Here is a 20,993-nt window from a genome sequence, read left to right as displayed (position 1 = left end):
AAAAAGCTTCACGATATTTCAGATGCTTCGAGGTTTCCTCCATGGATTGAACTCTGGATCTATTCAATTATGGTCCATTTTAAATCAGAAAAATTATGTCCCACATCAAATAAGTGTTGCACCATAGGCACTGTTAACTTTGCCAGTGTTAAATCGAGATTTATGTTCCACCAATCTAATTTTTATAGATCGTGTTGTACACCCCACATAGATCTTGGGGCATGGACAAAGTACAACATAGATGACATCAAATGAGCTACAATTGGTAAATGATTTTCTGATAATACAGTATCCCCGGCCCTATCTATACCCCCCCCCCCCCCCTTACCTTTGTAGGCAGATTTACGCCTGCTAAAAGCTGGTTGGGAGCTGGTCCGGAGGCCTCAACCATGCCCCCGGGCCAGCGCCACGCCCCCGGGCCCGCCCCCGAAATGCCGCAGCACGCCCCCGAAACACTGCATCATTTCGGGAACGCCCCCAACGCGCCCCCTCCCCACCCCTTTTAGGAAGCCCCAGGACTTACGTGCGTCCCGGGGCTCTGCGCGCGCCGGCGGCCTATGCAAAATAGGTGCGCCGAAGCGCGTAAATCCGGCCGGATTTAAGCGCGCAGGGCATTTAAAATCCGCCCCTATATGTAAATTGTATTAAAATTCCCTTTATGGGCTAACCGTAGGTGCGGTATACTGTAATTCTTTAACTTAATACTTAAGTGTGATAAAATAAAAATAAAAACACACATATGTTCTCAGGTGACTTGTGCTTGTGCGTATAAGTCCTTTTCTTGTTTCTTAGTACTACCTATTTCCCATTCTCACTTTGAAAGGCCTTTTTGAAAAGCCATGTTTTTAAGCTTTTTTGAAAAGTTTTTGATCCCTCATTAGTCTTATTTCGGGTGGCATTGAGTTCCATAATATAGGGCCGGCTAATGACAGTGCTCTCTCTCTTACTTGTGTCAGTTTAGCTGTCTTTACAGAGGGTATGGTTAGTAAGGCTTTATTTGCTGATCTGAGATTTCTTTGGGGAACATGTAGTCTTAATGCAGTGTTTAACCAATCAGTATTTTCTTCATTAATTAACTTGTGGATTGTGCAAAGTGTTTAAATTGTACTCTTTGTTCGATTGGCAGCCAGTGTAATTCGGCAAGAGTTTGAGTGATGTGGTCCCTTCTGCTTTTTCCAGTTAGGATTCTGGCTACAGAGTTCTGTAAGATTTGGAGTGGTCTTAGTGTTGAATGTGGTAATCCAAGGAAGAGTGTGTTACAATAGTCTGTGCTAGCGAAAATAAGTGCTTGGAGAATGGCTCGAAAGTGCGCTTGGGTTAGTAGTGGTTTTAGCCTTCTAAGGACCATTAGTTTCGGGTACCCTTCTCTGACTTTCAATGATATGTGTTGTTTGAGGTTGATTTCATTGTCAATTATTACTCCTAGGTTTCAAGTTTTTTCGGTTAGTTCCACTATCTGATTGTTTCTGAGTTTGATGGGATTCTGGATTAATTCAGTTGTTTTTCGTTCAAGGTGTATGAATTCTGTTTTTTCAATGTTAATTACTAGTTCCATTTGGCAAGGCAGTTGTTTAATTATGCCTAGGTATAACATTGCTAGGTTCAACGTTTTTTCAATTGTTTCATCTACTGGTAAAATTAGCTGGATGTCGTCCGCATATATGTAATGTATGATGCCTAGACCGGCTAAGAGGTGGCATAGGGGCAGCATGTAAATGTTAAATAGTCGCCGAAAGTGCTGATCCCTGGGGGACTCCGGTTTTTAGCTGGATTTTGTCTGAAATAGTGTTTTTTATCTGTACCTGAAATAATCTATTGTTTAGATAGGACCTGAACCACTCAATTGTTTTGTTTGAAGTCCTATTTCTTCAAGCCTGGTTAGTAGTATGTTATGATTTACTGTGTCGAATGCTGCTGATAGGTCTAATAATATCATGATGTAGCGTTTCCCACTGTCAAACCCACGTAATACATTGTCTGTTAGAGAGATAAGTAATGTTTCAGTACTATAGTGTTTTCTAAAGCCGTGTTGTGAGGGGTAAAGTATGCTGTTGTTGTCTAGATGTTCGGCTAGTTGTTTTTGTATCGTTTTTTCTATTAATTTAGCGAGCATGGGTAGGTTTGAAACAGGTCTCTAGTTACTCAAAATGTTTGGGTCGCTGTTTTTTTTCTTCAGTATTGGTTTAATTATAGCCCCTTTAAGAGAGTCTGGCATAAGGCCTTCATTAAGTGATAGGTTAATTATTTTTGCTATAGTAGGGGAAGTTATGTCAGCTAGCTTTTTTATATCCATGGTGGGAATGGTGTCAATTTTATGAAGGGCGGGGTTCAAATTTTTTATCATGGATTCCACTTCGATTTGGGATACTTTGTCAAATTTGGACCATGGTGTCACATCTCTTTTTTGCATCTTAATTTCTTGCTTTGTTGATATCTGTATCTTCGCTTTGAGGTCAGTTATTTTGTCAGAGAAATAATGTGCGATTTCATTGCATTTATTCTCTTGTGGGGTATGGGGTTCCTCTGTTTTATCCATAGTCAAATTTTTTACTATGTTAAATAGAGCTCTGGGGTTATTTGTACATTTTTCAATTTTTGAGCTAAAGAATTGTTTTTTTGCGTCAAGGATTACTTTTTTGTAATAGGCTAGTTGTTTCCTGAATTTGGTTAAACTTTCCTCTGATTTGTCTTTTTTTCCACTTTTTTTCTTTTTTTCTCAGATTTTGTTTGACTTCCTTTATTCTCTCGTTGAACCATGGGTTTTTTTCTTTAGGCTCCTGGATTTTTATTGTTTTTATGGGGTTAATGTCATCAGCCAATTTACTCATGCTTGTTAGCCATTCTGTAGTTGCAATTACACAGTCTTTGTGGTCAGAGTGTATTAGTGTTTCTTCTAATTTAGATTCGATCTTATCACATAAAGGGAAGACTGAAGATGTCAGCCTTTAGTGAGCGAAAACTGAAAGTAGAAATTGGTTTTATGATTCAAGGTTTAGTACTGTGATTTAGAATTCAGTTTTACTATAGAAGGTTGAGGATTTTAGTTTGCAAATTAAAATATTATGGCTATTGTGATCAAAACATATTTTCAGAAAATGTAATCTACTTTTTGAAATGCCTGAAATTCAGAATATAAATTTTAAAAAATGTAACATTTCTATTAATGATCAAATATTGGCACTATTAATTGATATATCTGATACCAAAGTGGCTGCAGCTGTTTTATATTTTCTCAGAGAGTGAGGAATAATTATGCATTGGTGGAGGGTTGTTTACTGAACATGTTCATTTTTAGATGTATTTTTATAATGCAGTTATTTTTTGTAGACTTTGGACTAAGCAAGGAATCGGTAGACCAGGAAAAGAAGGCTTACTCATTTTGTGGTACTGTAGAATACATGGCTCCTGAAGTGGTAAACAGACGGGGCCACACACAGAGTGCAGACTGGTGGTCATTTGGAGTACTTATGGTAGGTTCTGGTGATTGGCTCCTCTTTTCATTAAAAACAAACAAAAAAAAAATAAATTAGATTTTCATGCACTGTAAATGAGCACATTTTAAATATATTTTTACATGTGGGCTTGTTGAAGGCTGGAGCTAATTGAAATAAAGGGAAGGAAATTTTTCCCACAAGAGAAAAAATATCAATCAAAGGTTATTAGGAAATTGTGCATTATTTGAAGCAATTTTAAAACTTAGCAGACTCTACAATTGGCTAAGTAGCTAAGTATCCTCAACAGGGTGTAATGCTAAATAATAATCCCATCATTTTAATGAAAATAATTATCCATAATTTTGTATTTGGCTCATACCAACCACCTCCTTGCTCCTGAATGGATATTACATCCTTAGTACCACTCCAAGCCCCTTTATAGTCTGTCAGGGGATGAGAAGACTAAAATCTTTGAGGTCCATATTGAGTAAGCCTGGGAACAGGAAAGTTATCTGGGTAAAGGTGTCCTGATAACTTTAGCCAGATATTTAGTGGAGCTTATCCTGGTAAGTGTTCTGTTGAATATATTTGGATAAAGTTATTCAGGTAACTGTTTCACTGGCTGGCTTCAGGCCCTCTCTGCCCCCTATCTCCACGCAGAACCTCTAAAAACTTCTACACCCAAACTGGGAATCAATAGAAGTTTACCAGCATCCAGTATTGTTGGGAGGGTACTGGTCTACAGCTCTCCTAATTGCATCCATCATTTCTTTCAGAGCAACACTGGATGACAGGAGGACCGTAAACCTCTACTACTTCCTGGTTTGAGCTTGGTGGTTTGAGGGTTTCCAGGTTCTTTGGGAAAGTCAAGAACTGGCTTTTTTTTTTTTAAGCTTGTAATCAAAGCTTTTTTTTCTGATTTATATTTTTTAATAAGAATTTTATTTGGTATTGATCATAAATTTTGTGTTTTGGTCTTGATTGTGGTATTATAGATGATTTATATATATGAGTGTCTTTTAAATTGTAAACTGTGTTGATTTTGTTAATTATGTAGTATATCAAATTATTAAACATAAGTATGATGGTGAGAGGGATCCTGGAGCCAAGGTTTTATATTTAAATATCTGGGTGGGTAGGAGCAGGAGGTGGACAGTCAAAAAGCTTCTGCCAAGCCTAGGAGAGAGAAGCAGGAGAGAAAAGGCCCTGGTTCGCTCACATTTTCTTATACCTTTTGGCCAAAAAGTAGGAGGGATTTTGTAAGGAATGGTCAGGCTCCTCATATTAGTTTCTGAACGTAGCAGTGAGAAGGATCCCACAAGGGGGCTATTGGAATCCCCACATTAGGGGGTAGATTTTAAAAAAAATGCGCGTTCGCGTACTTTTGTTGGCGCACCAGTCGCAAAAATAAGTACGCTGGATTTTAGTAGATACGCGCGTATCTTCTAAAATCCAGGATCGGCGCGCGCAAGGCTGCCAATTTTGGGCAGCCGGCGCGCGCCGAGCCGCGCAGCCTGCTTCCGTTCCCTCCGAGGCCGCTCCGAAATCGGAGCGGCCTCGGAGGGAATTCTTTCGCCCTAACCCACCCCCCCGGCCCTATCTAAACCCCCCTACCTTTGTCCACGGATTCACGCCTCCCGGAGGGAGAAGTAAATCCACGCGCGCCAGCGGGCTGCTGGCGCGCCGAGACGCAACCCGGAGGCGGTTCCAGAGGGCGCGGCCACGCCCCCGAAATGCCGCGTCCCGCCCCCAAAATGCTGCGTCGATCGGCCACGCCCCGACACGCCCCCGACAAAAAACCCCGGGACTTATGCGAGTCCAGGGGCTCTGCGCGCGCCAGCAGGCCTATGGAAAATAGGCGCGCCGGCATGCAAGGCCCTGCTCGCGTAAATCCGGGCGGATTTACGCGAGCAGGGCTTTTAAAATCCGCCCCTAGCTTTTTAAAAGTTTGAAGGCAATATTCAGATAACCAGCTAACTTCTCATGAGATTTCTCCACTCAGACCAGGTAAACTTAAGCTCAGTCTCTGGAACACCTCCGTGCCACTTCCTTTTGTTATTTAGTTACATTTTTACTAGGTCGTGTTTTATCCTGCTAAAATGTAACCACCTTTGTGGGCTGGGAATTTAAAACTCTGGGTTTATCCTGGTAATTCAAAGTTAAGTGGACATCCCTTTAAATATCAACCCAATTGTTAAAGTAGCTCATTGATGGACTCATTATGAGGTTAGAGAACATACTATTTGTCATCCAGAAGAAAGTTGCCAAACTTGACTTATAAAGTTGTGTGGCTACTCTTAGTCCACCTGAATAAATTAAAGGCCAACAAACAAATTGTAGATACCTTTTTGTTGACCTTTATTTTATATATAAAATAATGTATAGTAACTAATAATTTATTTTAAATATATGTTTTGATGTTAAGCTAATAATTCAGACCATGAGTTGTGTCGTCCTCAGCAGGCAGAAATTAAGACTGAGCACTGTGGTAAAAGTTCTGAATTTGTTCTGGCTATGATCTTGATTCTGCTTTGTCATGAGTGAAATTACATCATGAGAAGCCTGAACTGTGGAGCCTGCCTGCTTTGCACTGCATGTGTGACCTACACCATAGGAGGCATGGGGCCTTCCTCCTTTGTACTACAAGTGTGACTTGCACTCTGCGACATGCATGAGCTGTCGGAGCCTCTACTCATGATGGCTTTGAGCTGTGCTGAGGTTAAATAAATTCAGTCTGACAGTGTATTTGTATCTCTCTCTCTCTCTCTTTTTCCCTCTCGGAAGTCAGACCTGCTGATTTTTCCAATTTTTTTTTTTCTGTTTGTGCATGAAACTACAACAAATTCCACGGCCCATCACAGTTTGAGGAGGGGCTTAGTAATACGTTTTGTAGAAAATGGCTTTTTCTTCTGTTTGATATCTTCAGAGTAATTCCCTCCAAATAATCAGGCTTTTAAAAGGCAATAATTAAACCTAAATTTGCATTCTTTTTGAGCTGTTTCCTCCTGTTGTAGATGTGAGCAACCTGGGGCAGAGAGAATTAATCAGTGTGCTAGCATCATTAACAAATTGCTCTCTGCCTTTTCTGTTTGTAACCCCCACCGAATAGTAGAACATAATTTAATGGTTTGGCTTATTACAGTAGAACTGCAAGAAACTCAGTAGGTAAGATATTCCCTTTTAGTCTGCCACTGGAATTTTACATTATACAACAGAATATCTTTTCAGCCTTTTCAACTTTGAGCCAGTTAAGTTGAAATTCTATTTATCTGAAAGAAATTTGAATGGTTTTAATTCTTGCATAACATTGTAAATGATAGTAATGTAAATATCTTGGTACACTACTTTCAGAGATCTTATAGCATATTAACGTTTAATTTTTCAGTTTGAAATGCTTACTGGTACATTACCGTTTCAAGGTAAAGATAGAAATGAGACCATGAATATGATACTGAAGTAAGTACCTTTTAAAAAAAAAATTTTTTAAAGAAATATACTATTGAATCAATACTGTACAATTTGTAGTATGGAATAAAAATGAATGCAATTTTACAGTATAAACTGTAATAGGGTTATTTCAACACAAAGGATGTTATATTAATTAATGGGGAGGGTACTAATGAAAGTTATTTCCACGGATAAAGCAGTGTTTCTTCCATGAAAATGGACTCTGATTATTGCCTATTCTCAGTGTGGGTAAAATTTTGGCGTATTGTTGGTGCACATACTTTTACCTCCTTAGATAGAGATTTAGTTATGGAAGGAAACACGTGTATTTTTTTTATAAGCCAAACTATGTATATTGCTTTTGATGGAAAAATTACCTGCAGAGAGAGGTGAAAATTTGAGAGCAGTTTTTTCAGAGACAATCAAAGCACTTGTTATTCACACAGGTTTTGCTTTGATAGTTTTTATCAGCGGGGTTTGTAATAATAAAGATAGTTTATTTACCCATTAATGCTTAGCAAATGTGACATTTAACATTTTAAAAATTTTGATTTGTTCCCTGTCATATAGCTTCTGTAGAAATAATTGTTTCCCAAGATAATGCATTCTGGGAAGAATTAAAAATCCATAAGGCTCTTGTTTTGTAAATATTTTTTCATAGATATACAACTAAAAAAAAAGGCAGTTTGAAAAACTGAGTTGTTACTTGTATGAGGCTTAGCTAGAGAAAGCTGCACTTTTAAATATTTCACCCTGCTAAATGGTTCTTTTTTTTTTTTTAGGCTGGGTAAAATGTAGACTGGGGTATTTCAGGGGCATGGCCAAAATTTATCCTGCTAGCACTAGCCGGATAAACTTGCTCGGTTAACTGATCAGAAAAATCTCATGTCTGAAACCTCCCTACAATCTAGCAGGAGAAGAGGCTCTTGTTCCTGCATGTTCACAGAGAATCTATCAGCACACAAGTGGCTGACATCTGAAGACACCAACCAGGACCGTGCTTTCTCAGTGCTCAGAAAGACTAGAAGTTCTGAGCCTGCACGTGTTTCCCTGCATTGCTGCACCATGCGAGTCTTCCCCATTTTTTGTCTTCTGAGGAAACAAAAGGATCCCTTGCTCTCACTCGCTGAAAGTTGTTCATATTTTTTTCGTTGTTTCAGTATTACTCAAGTTTTTATTGATTTTCTCTCTGTATTCTTTCTTCAAGACTCCTCAAAATAATGGACATTTTTTTTTAAAATAGAAAATAGTGATCTGTGATATCTATTTCTTCTCCTGTGAGCTCATCATGTCGATAAGAGGCCATTCAAATGTTTCCCTAAGTATGACTTCAAAACATCCATTTTGGACTATCACAACTACTGCTTGTACTGCGTTGGAGCATTGCACAACTTGGCTAATTGCTCGGCATGTGGCCAATGTCTCCATGGACTCTGGCTTAGAGATAAAAAACATAAGCATTTCTTAAGTTCCCTATCACCTGAGGGGAAGAAGGACAGACAGACATCCAAGAGATCAGTACCTTACACCAGTAGGTTAGTGTCTTGATATCAATGCCATAATTTTCTAGTGGCTTATGTGAAGGGGAAAAGCTCAGCCTTGCACAGAAGCACTATAGCGCTGCCTTGGGCAGTTCCTGTAAGACTCTCCCTTGGCGAAGATGTCTCTGCCGTCCATATCCAGTGTAGAACCATTCTTGGTGCCGTCTAAGAACAATCCCTTGGCGCAAAAGATCTCTTGCAGCAGAATTTTTATGGCTCTGAAGTAATTTTCTAGTGTCACAAGAGTGCCCTTCAAAATCTGAACCCTATTCTCTGTTGCAAAAGAGTACTCTACTAGTGCTGGTTCCTGAATCTGACTCTATCAGTGGTGATTTTATCTTCTATACCTGAGCATCATCAATTTATACAAAAAACGTGGTTGGAGTTTGTACATATTTTAAAGAAACATTCCTATAGCTCCACCTCTCCCAACTCAGTTGGCTTCTGTCCTACAAGCTTTTGCCAATAAATTGGACATGCAGTCATCTATTCTACTTTTCCAAACGCATCTGGAAATAGCACAGGAAATGAATAGAAGCTCATCTTAAAAGGACAGACCAACTTCAGAGGATTCTTCTGTTACACTTGGATTCTCAGAAGGATCCTCAGGAAGATTCTCAGTCTTCTTTTGATTTATTTCCATATCATTCTGATAATGAGTCTATGGGTTTACCTTCCAGAATTTTCCCTGAACCAACCAGAAATGCTTCTCCTCCAGAAGAAATGGCATATCCAGCTTTTTTTTCAAAAGATGGCACGCTATCCCAATGGGAACAATTTTTGAAGTATATTCAGATTCCGAAATAAGTCATAGTAGTTCCCATTCACAAGATTCTACTAGAGCTTCAGGCTAGAATGTGACAAACATTTATTGCAACTTTACCAGTGACCGGGAAACTTAACAAAAGTAAAATTCAAGCCTGTCCAGATCATAAAAGGGTTCAGCTTTCACATGATTCGGTGGTGGTAAGGTCAAGAAAGCAAAGCAGTCCAAAGCTCACTCGAGTACTCTTCCTGGCAAAGATGCCAAGCAGTTGAATTCCTTTGCAAAACAGACATTCTAGTCTACCATGCTCACTTCAAGGTTTTCAGCTCACCAAATTTGAAATGGTTCCATATATGTATAACATTTAAAAAAAATAAAAAAAAATTGAGGGATGCTTCTCAATCTCTTCAGACTGACGAAGCCTGTTTATTACACTTTTGATTGAAGTGGAGGAGAGTGCTGAATACTTGATCTGATCTTCCTAGGATGTATTTGATACCACCTCATTATCAGCAGTTGCGATAAGGCCAGAAGACTAGCTTGGTTGAAGGCATCCGGTCTATGGGAAGAAACAAACAATAGAATTAATCAAGGATCACTGCAAATGCTGCCAGCCACAACCTTATAAAAAAAAATTTCAGTATGTGAAGAAGATATCACTCCTACCGTTATCAAAAACTGAGACCACATCAGCAGCAGCAACAAGTCACACAGCGCTCATGGGATAGGATTCAACCTAGAACAAATCAGCCCTCTTCACAAAAACCCAGTACTAGTTTTTGACTGTCAGTCATGTTTTTTTTCCATCATCCCCACTGAGAAACTTGCAATTCTTTGGCCCTCATTGGGCCTTAATTACATCAGACTAGTGGCCACATGGAGGTGACTGTTCATGTTACTTCCTAGCTTTGTCTTCATATGAGACGTGCAATGGCATTTCAAATTCCAGTGGAATCAACAGTCTCAATTGCAGACTAACAAAATCTGTCCATGTAGCAAAATCCCTCTTTCATGCACTCACGTGATGGACATGTCTTTCATACCACCTTTGTGGATAACTTTTCATCCCCCTCAGATTCAGCAGACATTAACCATGGATGCAACCAACTGAGGGTGGGGAGCACATTTGCTTTCAGCAAAGCTGAGAGTATGGAGAACAAAACTTACATATAAATCTTCTAGCTCAGACAAGTTTCAGAGCTTTGAAAGCATTCCAACTATGGTTGCGGTGAAAAGTAGTACAGATAAAAAAAAAGAAAAGAAAGGACAGCAAAGTAGTGACGTACTACATAAATAGGGTGGAGGGGTTTGGATCATACATGTCTTTGCCAAGAAGCATGTATTGTAAATTGTGGGATCAAGCAATTGCATGGAACATATACCTCTACACCTTCCGGGCAAGCAAAATCAAATAACAGATTCTGAGTCTCAGTCTCCAACTTCACAAATGGTCATTAAACTAAACCATATCACAACCACTTTAACATATCTTTGCTCTGCCTCCATACAAGTAATCTGCAGAGCAGCTACTTGCTCTTTCATTCGTACCTTTACTAAGCATTACTGCCTTAAGGAAGCTTCTTGAAACATAGCGGTTTTGGCCAGGCAGTAATTAAAAGTTGAATTAGTTACTACAACTCTCTGAGCAACCTCTTAGAACCACAGGTTGCAAATCCATCCCTAATAAGATCATAAAATTTATTTTTGTTTGCAACACTCAGCTTGGGAGTATCTGTTTGTATGCCTGATTATAGTCCTGCTTGTCCACAAAAAAAAAAAAAAAAAGCAAAGTTGCTTACCTGTAGCAGGTATTCTCAATAGAAAGCAGGAAAAATCAGCCACACAATCCTATTTTCCTCCTCTAGAGTTGTAGTATGGCTTGTTGTGATTCACGCATGAACACACGCACATACTCAAGTCTTCAAGGTCTTTCAGAGCTCTGTGAGCTCTTTCTCTCTCTTTCTTTCTTTCTTTTTCTCTTTCTCTTTTTCTTTCTTGCTCTTTCTCTTTCTTCTTTCTCACTTTTTCTCTTTTGCTTTCTCTCATTTACCTGACAATTCTTTGTGGTTTCATATGCTGTGTATCAGGAGGCTAATATTCAACAGAGCTGAGCCCCTAAATTTAGGCACCTATTTTCAGCTGAAAATTCATATAAATTTAGTACCAAAATTTTAGGCCTCCAGTGTCTTTGCCTACAGTTAGGCTCTTAAATTAGGTGTCTACTGCTGAAATTCAATGTTAAACACTTAACATTTTTTGTCTCTCCCCCCCCCGCTCCCCCTTGCCTTTGACTCTACCCTTGTAGCCTCTCACTTTTTAGGGTCCTAAATTTAAGAACCCAGCCCTAGTAAATTTTCAAAAGGGCCAATTTAGGGAGTGTAACTCTAAAAGTTAATACTACAGAATTTTTAAAATTATCCTCCAGAATTTTTTTAGAAATTGTACCATTGTTCTAATAGAAAAAAAAACTAAGCCTGGTTTTACTTACTTCAACTGCATATATGCTAAAATCTTCCTTCCCTTCTTGCAGATCAAAACTAGGTATGCCGCAATTTCTTAGTCCCGAAGCTCAGAGTCTTCTGAGGATGTTATTTAAAAGGAATCCTTCAAATCGATTAGGTGAGTTCATTTTTTTTTTAAAACCCTGTATTAAAAAATATTTGAAGAGTTGGCCAAGTAATTACACAAAACAATTTTAGGTACTGTTCTCTTTTTTTTTAAAAGACACAACCTTTGTCCAGCTGTCCATTGTCATAAATGCTTTATTTTTATTTTGCTTTTCATCATAGTAAGTACTTTTAACACCAATATGGCTTTTACTGTGAATCTTTCATGTGCTTACTCAGAACAGAAATGGCTCTAAGATTTTGCATTGGCTAGTTGTTTCCTGAAGCCTTGTTGCTTTATGTTTCTGATCTTAGTATGAGTTTGCCCAAGCTCTTATTGCTGATTTGAATTTCAAGTTCATTGGGAGTTGAGCATGTTGTTAAAGTGATGTGATCAGGTGGTAGGACATAGGTGGCCAATTGTAGTCCTGTAGAGCCCTAAACTGACCTTGTTTTCAGGATATCCACAATGAAAGTGCATGAGAGAGTTATATACAATGCCTCCACTGTTTGCAACCCTATCTCATACATATCCAGTATGGATATTCTGAAAACCAGATCCATTTCTGGCTCTTGATTGAGCACTGAAGTTGACATCCCCTGCTCTAGGACAAAAAAAAGATGAATGCAACTACAAGAGTGGCTCACTGATGAATATAGAGAACTTCCCTTCCAGCACAAGAAACTGATTCACTGCTATATCTTATCTCAGAAGAATTAAAAATACAGCAAGCTAGAGAACAGGAAAGTTAACCAGGTACCTTTACACAGATATTTAGTAGATCTTAGCCAGGTAGGTGTTCTCACTGAATATACCCAACTAAAGTTACCTGGGTAAACTTTAAAACATATTTTTCTAACAAGACTTCCCCAGCTAAGTTTATCTGACTATTACTGAATATTGGTCTTAGCTGGTTACTTTTTCGCTATGTCCCTGGAATGCCTTTTGCCCTGCCTATTTTTTTTTTCCTGATAAATTTGGTATTGACTTACCCTGCTAAAATTTTACTAGTTAGTGGGGTGAGAAATTCAAAACTGAGGATGTCTTGTTACCTGAAAAGATACCCGAACAAACCCTTTTGAATATTAACTTCACTGTTTTTGCAGAAAAATGGAAACAAAACTTTTGCCCTAAATTTTTTTTATACTTTTGGTCCTCTGATCCAGGCAAAAATACAACAGCATGAATTTGTAGGTGCTTTTCCCTTGTGTGCCCTGCTGTCTGTATCTGTCTCAGTCCTTGTGTAGTAATATAATAAAATGTTATTGAATAGGTATTACAGGCTAGTTTGAAATTGTCTTAATAAAAATCAGCTTGGCGGAAGTACTTTCCTGCAAATTTAAAGTACTTAAATATGCTTAGCGTCCAGTCAGATGAATCCAGAGCAAGTGGATTATGCACCGCTATCAGCAGATGGAGACTGAGCAAACTGACGTCATCCTGCCAGTATTCTCCGTCTCCAGCAGATGGTGGACGTGCATCTCCCTACTGGGGATTGCTTCACTTTGAAAAAGGAGAAATAAGGAAAACTTTTTTTTCTTTTATTTGAACTTATTAATGTACTTAAAAAACCAAACAAACATAACAATAAATACACAACTAAGTCAGAATCAACAAAGACAAAAAGATCACAAAAAAAATCAAAAATCTTCTGTGGACTTAATAAAAAGCTTGCCTAAACAGCCAAGTTTTTAGCAGGGTCTTAAGTCTTGGGACTGTCTGCTGTGCATATGTCTTCTGGGAGAGATTTCCAGATAGTCGGAGTGGCCACAGAGAAAGCGCAGTCTCTGGTAACGCTCAGTCTGGTGTGCAGAGGTGAGGGTACGTCTAGCAGACCTCGTTGTGTGGAACAGAGCTGACGGGATGGACAATAAAGCCGTAAAAGAGCATTGCTTCAGGGTGAATCATCTCTATCAACAGAAGAAATCAAAAGAACAGATTACTGAAATCAATCCTTCATGAAATAACACGTGCCCTGTGGAACTCTCTGCAGCAGAAGAACTCTGCCAAATATGTAACTGCTCTCACTTCAGGAAGCCGATAAAATTCTGACTCTTCTGTCAAGCCTTTAATGTCAATCCCACAACTTCCCCCACCCTAAAAAGTTGCTGAATTGACTGGCATCATCTAGTTGCTTTGAACATGCTACTATTAATACTGTTTTCTAAGGTGTTTATTGTGAATTAAAAAATAATTAGTCACTGGTATTCTGTTGAGATGCTGCTCAAGCTTAATATCTTGATATAAGAATATAAGAAGTTGCCTTGCTGGGTCAGACCAAGGGTCCATCAAGCCCTGCATTCTGTTTCCAACAGAGGCCAAACCAGGCCACAAGAACCTGGCAATTACCCAAACACTAAAAAGATCCCATGCTATTGATGCAATTAATAGCAGTGGCTATTCCCTAAGTAAACTTGAATAATAGCCGTTAATGGACTTCTCCTCCAAGAACTTATCCAAACCTTTTTTGAACCCAGCTACACTAACTGTACTAACCACATCCTCTGGCAACAAATTCCAGAGCTTTATTGTACGTTGAGTGAAAAAGAATTTTCTCCGATTAGTCTTAAATGTGCTACTTGCTAACTTCATGGAATGCCCCCTAGTTTTAGTCTTTTATGTGCAATTTAATACTGTTAAACTGCTAATGATCTCTCATTTTATACAGCTATTTTAATGTTATATCCAAAAACATGTATAGCTATTCTAATATGTTATACTGAACTTTGGATGAATTTTCTTATTCAAAAAGTCAGGCAATAAATGCTATGACATTGTTTGCTTAGTAGCATCTCTTTTTCCAGTTTTATTTTTTAGTACATTTTTGCTTGATGTCACTTTGGCTTTTGAAAACATTGTCATAGCTCACAGGCCATGAAATAGATATAGTAATACCCTATGAATTTGTATGTTGTCATATTTTGACTATTACACAGCAGCAGAGTGTGCACTGTCATATAACACCTATGTACCAACGATACTGTACAAAAATTGTATTTAACATTTCTATTCTGCTTATAGCAGTTTATGCTCGAAAGTGGATTCCAGCATGCATACATATAACATCAAGACATGTAACATAAGAAAGACTCCACAATTTAAAAAAAAATCTAGACAATAAATTGCTTAATACTAGTGACTTGTACCAGTGTTGAACCTTTAGGGAGGTAAAACTGGAATATACCTCCGTAAACAAATGGACTTTCAGTCTCTTCCTAAAAACAGATATATTGATGACCTCTCTCAGCTCCAAAGGTAGCTGGTTCCATAGTGTCGGACTGGCTATCGGGAGAGCATGTGAAAGAGTTGTCTGAAATTTTGCTTGACTTATTGGAGGAATTGCCAGTTGATGGCTATTAGAAGAATAAAGGTTATAGTACGCTATATACACTTCACTAGTCTAAGATACTGTGGTCCTTCTTCATGCAGGCTCTGAAGACTAAAATTACCAATTTAAATTTAATCCTCATTTCAACTGGCAACCAGTGCAGCGTCATCAGGCTTGGTGGTACATGTTCAGTTCTTCCTATTCCCATGATTAGCTGCACAGCCGCATTTGGTATTGTATGTAGCAATTTCACGTTTCTTAGATAGCCCATAGTACAGTGACTTGCAGTAATCTAGGTCTAAAGCCTGCACTTCTATACAGAAGTTATGTTGGTGAAGTAAAGCCAGTCATCTCATCAGACATAATCAAATGCCATCATTCTTACCTCCAAAAATTTACACTCATAGTATTATTCCTTGGTAGGTTAGTAATTGTGAGTAGTGCTTTTTTCTAGAAAGAAAAGTGCCGGTACTCGGACAGGGCTCAAGTTTAACATGGGCAGGCAGTAGCCTGGGGCAGAAAGTGGGGAGAAATTGACTATCGCACACAGTTCTCTCACCAGCCCAATCTCGACCCTGTCCCCCTCTTTTCCCTTCCCTGACCCTAGCATTCTTCCTTCACCTCTATCCTTTCCCTTCACTGTCTCCAGAACTTGCTCCCTGCCCTTCTTACCCTGACCCCAGCACACACTCCCCCCTTCTCTCTTCTCCCTTCTCTTCCTTTAGGACTCCCCCACTCGCACCCCATAATTCTTTTCCTCTCCCTAGCCGGAACCCGCACTCCCTTCCCTGATATCAGCGCACATTCCATTTCCCATCTGACCCCAGAGCTTTCTCCTCTCTTTACTGAACCCAGCATGCTCGCTCCCTCCCTAGCTTGATGACAGCACCTTCTTTCTCCCATCTCACCTCTGAAACTGCCTTTCCCAGCCTGCAGGAGTCACACCCAGACTTCCTTCTTCCTCAGGCCTGCAAAGGGGGACAGCAGGGAGAAGACTTCAGCAAGGGAATTATCCAGAATTTGCCCAGTGGATTTTTTTTTGTTTATTTATTAGCAGTTGAGTTGATAGTCCAGCTGCTGAGAGAGGAGGAGAAAACTATTCCTCCATTCAGAGCTTAGCTATGGTGAAAAATATATAGAGAGAAGTGACGGCCAGCCCCAGCTACAATCAGCAGGGTTGGCCAACAGTGTTGCTTTAAAAAAAAAAAAAAATCAGTTTTCCTGCTGGCCAGAAAGCATTTATTGGGCCACCTATTCCTGTTCCAATGGGAACGGGAATGGGAAGTGCCGCAGGGCTGTAGTGAAAAAAACAGGAAAAAATTCACCTTGAGCCCTGTGGTTGCTGTTTCTCTTTGCTAGTGAAAAAAAGTGCCAGTTAATAGGTACTGGTATGTATTGACAGAAACCTCCTTCCGCCCCCTTCCCCCCCATCCCCGATTTTTAATATTTTACATCTAGTGAAATCGGACTATGTTTACCATTGCATCTACATATTGTTTAAATATTTCCTTTTTCAAAGGTGCGGGTCCAGATGGTGTTGAAGAAATAAAAAGGCATCCATTTTTTGCAACTGTTGACTGGAATGTAAGTTTATAAAATGATAAACTGTAGGACTGAAGTTGTTCAACTTCTCAGTAACACACAATTTTAACATTCTTAATAACTAAATTATATGCTCTATTACTGATATAACCTTTTCAGTTTGTATGTCAGCTAAGATGGTAACTTTTCTTGACCTAATTCCTGAAGTACAGTTAACTGAGGATTTTTCTCTTTTCCATGACTTTTTTTTTTTTTGTAAGATTTCATCAAATAAACTGATTTACTTTGTGATTACTTTTCTTTCAGAAGCTATTTAGAAGGGAAATTCAACCCCCATTTAAACCTGCTTCTGGGAAGCCAGAGGACACATTTTGCTTTGATCCAGAATTCACAGCAAAAACACCAAAAGGTAACTTTTATTGGACATAACTCTGAAGAGGTTCAACTGTGGCTAGACGAAAGAAATTTTGCTATTTTAACCTGGGCCACAGTGAATGCTTCTTCATATCACAAACCACACACAGCATAGTACAATTTGGAATTGCATACCATTTTTCTGTTCTGATGACCCATGGGTAGAACAACTAGAGATACATTTTTTTTATTTTAATCTTCCAAATATGGATTGGAGTATCCCATCTGTTAAATCAGAGACAAGTGGAGATTATGGGTTCCTTCCATGAAGCTCTGCTCAGACAGATGATGGCACCCACAAAGGAAGGGATAATATTGGACCTGGTACTTATAAATGGAGGTAATGATCATCCTTCCTCTCCGCCTCCGATATAACATCAGAGGTGGAGAGGAATCGCATGAAGTCCTGAGTGTCAGAAATACTGACTTGGATAAAATGAGCAAGTATCTTAGAGGCACTGTGGGGTGGAAGGAGGTAGGTGAAGTGGAAGAACAGCAGGCCAAACAAAGGGGCTGATGCAATAAATATGTTCAGAAAGCGGGCGCTGAACAGTCAGCGCCCGCTTTCTTAACGCACCACCAGGCGTCCCCCCCTGGGGGCGCCATGCAATATTTAAATTAGGGGTCTGCTAACGAGAACCCAATTGGCGTTGGCTATCCACCGGTTTATCGGTGTCTGTTTTCCTAAATGCCATTCAGCCACACAGCCAGGGGGTTCAGGAAACGGGCGCTTGTCAGTTGAGCATCAGTTTCCTGCACTCGACTACTGGCGTCTTTTTTTTTTTTTTTTTACTTTTTTTTTTTAGTTTTGTTTTTTCTCCTGCTTAATATCTCAACTAGTTTTAAGAGCGCTCAGCTATTAATGCCTGCTCCAGGCAGGCATTAATTTCTGATTGTTAAATGTGCATCCTAGACACATATTTTATTTTTCTTTTTTTTTTGCATCGGGAGTTAATACCTAATAGTCAGATACATTTGCATGTGATGAGCGCTATTAGATTCACTCCGCGTTGGACGCGCATTGTAGAGACACTAATCCCCTTTTTGCATAAGGGGACTAGTTAGCACCTATACAACCTGCGTCCAACTGTGGGTTGGTTATCCAGTGCGCTCTGCTGAGTGCACTGTATTGTATCGGCCCCAAATGGAGCTATAAAAATGGTAGCAAATCTTTGCTGAAAAATAAAATAAAAAATAAGAGAAAAAGGAAACTGATATGGTTCTCCAAAGAGAGGGTGAAAAAAAAAAAACTAAAGGCATAAAGATTAGCATTCAAAAAGTAGATAACCTGCATGGAGTGGCAGTTACTATCCTTAAGTGAAGGGCATGGTAGTAACTCCACAGAGTGGCAATTGCTACCTTTAAGAGAAGACATGAGGGTAACTGCACAGAATGGCAGTAACTACCATAAGCAACTTGCTGGACTAGACTATTTGGTATTTATTTGCCATCATTACTATATTACTATGTTTATAAAACTTAATATCACGCTTCACATCAGTGACATCAAAGCATGTACAGAGGTTCTCACAAAGAACATCAGGAAGAATGTCTAGTAAAGTTGAAAGACAAAAATCAGGATGGCGAAGGCAAAAGTGTAAACAGAAGTAAAGATAACTAAAGAAACAGAGGCTTCGACATTTTTCAGGTATGTCAGCGAAGGAGGAAAACCACAGGTGGGAACAGTAAGATTGAAAGGTGTCAAGGAATAATATGTGGAGAGAAAAAAGGACAAAGAAATGTTTATCATTTCTATTTGATACTTGCTCAAGACAACTTTGGACAACAACCCCAGATTGCTGTCAAGAATATATATGGGAGTAAGTTGGATATGGCACGGTTTGCATGGAATTAGTAACACTGAAAGTGGAGAAAACCATGGGGGTCAGATGCATGCGTCCTAGAATATTAAAGGAACTCTGAGAGGCTCTGGTGGATCAACTGAAAGACTTGTTCAGTAGATCTTTGGAAATGGGAGTGGTTTCATGGGACTGGAGAATGGCAGATGATGTCCTGCTTCATAAAAATAGTACTTTTTTGAAGTACTTGGGGAAGATAAGGCCACTGAAGAAAGACTAAACAAATTCCTTACTGAGGAGGATGTTGGGGAGATATCCATTCTGGAGAAGGTTTTCAAGGATGACAATTCAGATGAACTCATCCGAATCGCAGTAAATCTGGAAGATATAGTAGGCCAGATTGACAAACTGAAGACTAGCAAATCATTAAAATCATCTGTTGTACCTGAAGACTGGAAGGTGGCCAATGTACCCCCAATGCGTAAAAAAAAGGGGTTCTAGAAGTGGTCCAGGAAACTATAGACCAGTGAGCCTGACTTCAGTGCTGGGAAAAAATCGTGGAAACTATTATAAAGAATTAAGTTACATAACATATAGACATGATTTAATGAGACACAGCCAGCATGGATTTACCAAAGGGAAGTCTTGCCTAACAAATCTGCTTCATTTTTTTGAAGGGGTTAATAAACATGTGGATAAAGGGGAACTGGGAAATGTGGTGTATTTGAATTTCCAGAAGGTGTTTGACAGAGTCCCTCATGAGAGGCTTCTAAGAAAACTAAAAAGTTATGGGATAGGAGGAGATGTCCTTTTGTGGATTGCAAATTGATTAAAAGACAGAAAACAGAGTAGGATTACATGGTCTTTTTCAAAATGGAAAAAGGTAAACAGTGGAGTGCCTCAGGAAAAGAGGTACGACAAACGAGGTGATCAAATTTGCAGATGACACAAAATTATTCAGAGTAGTTATATCACGAGCGGATTGTGATAAATTGTAGGAAGGACCTTGCAAGGCTGGAAGCTTGGGCGTGCATATGGCAGATGAAAAATAATGTGAACAAGTGCAAGGTGACAGATAGAGGGAAAAATAACCCTTGCTGTAGTTACACGGTGTTAGGTTCCATTTTTAGGAGTTTCCACCCAATAAAAAGATCTGGGTGTCAGAGTTGATAATAAATTGAAATCAACAGCTTAGTGTGTTGTGGCGGTCAAAAAAGCAAACAGTGTTAGGAATTAGTAGGAAGGAAGTGACAAATAAAACAGAGACTGTCATAATGCTTCTGTATCACTCAGTGGTTAAACCACACCTTGAATACTGTGTTTAATTCTGGTCACTGAATCTCAAAAAAAGATATAGTTGCACTGGAGAAAGTACAGAGAAGGGTAACCAAAATCATAAAGGGTATAGAACGGCTCTCCCTATGAGGAAGGGCTAAAGAGGTTAGGGCTGTTCAGCTTGGAAAAGAGATGGCTGAGGGGGCTTATGATATAGGTCTACAGAATCATGAAAGGACTTGAATGGACAAATGTGAAACTATTTATTCTTTCGTATAATGCAGGGACTAGAGGGCACTCTGAGGTTAGCAAGTAGCACATTTAAAACAAGTCTGAGAAAATTCTTTTTCACTTAGTGCACAATTTAGCTCTGGAATCCGTTGCAAGAGGATGTGTAGCTGGGTTTAAAAAAGGTTTGGATAAGTTCCTGGAGGAAAAGCCCATAAACTGCTTATTAATCAATAGGGAATAGTCACAGCTTGTTGCTGGCATTAATAACATGGGATCTAATGTTTGGGTACTTGTCAGGTACTTGTGACTTGGATTGGTCACTATTGGACACAGGATACTGGGCTTGATGGACCCTTGGTCTGACCCAGTATGGTATATCTTATGTAGTAGCAGAGAGGAGGCTGGAAACTACAGACTGGTTAGTTTTGCCTTGGTGGTGGGAAAATTAATGGAAAATTTCTCCTGAAGGAAAAGATAGTAAACTATATAATGCAGTAGCTTGCTTGATTTGAGGCAGCATGATTTTATTAGAGGCTGCTCCTGTCAAACAAACCTGCTTGATTTCTTCAATTGGGTGACAAAGGAATTAGATCAAGGACATGTGCTGAA

At 39.2% G+C, this 20,993-nt stretch overlaps 1 protein-coding gene across 8 annotated transcripts in view; it reads left to right on the top strand.

Annotated features, from left to right (window-relative positions):
- RPS6KA6 (ribosomal protein S6 kinase A6) overlaps window positions 1-20,993 on the top strand; it is a 353,752-nt gene that overhangs the window by 235,390 nt on the left and 97,369 nt on the right. For all 8 annotated transcript variants that reach the window (XM_029606558.1, XM_029606562.1, XM_029606561.1 and 5 more), the window contains 5 exons: window positions 3,328-3,470; window positions 6,820-6,890; window positions 11,719-11,807; window positions 16,643-16,707; window positions 16,972-17,074. In XM_029606558.1, coding sequence (XP_029462418.1) covers window positions 3,328-3,470; window positions 6,820-6,890; window positions 11,719-11,807; window positions 16,643-16,707; window positions 16,972-17,074 — 471 coding nt within the window. The remainder of the gene's footprint in view (window positions 1-3,327; window positions 3,471-6,819; window positions 6,891-11,718; window positions 11,808-16,642; window positions 16,708-16,971; window positions 17,075-20,993) is intronic.

The sequence above is a fragment of the Rhinatrema bivittatum genome, chromosome 6 (genome assembly GCF_901001135.1).
Source record: "Rhinatrema bivittatum chromosome 6, aRhiBiv1.1, whole genome shotgun sequence".
In the NCBI taxonomy this organism is placed as follows: Eukaryota; Metazoa; Chordata; class Amphibia; order Gymnophiona; family Rhinatrematidae; genus Rhinatrema; species Rhinatrema bivittatum.
The sequence above is the reverse complement of the archived record's forward strand: the minus strand, read 5'-3'. Positions and strand labels throughout refer to the sequence as shown.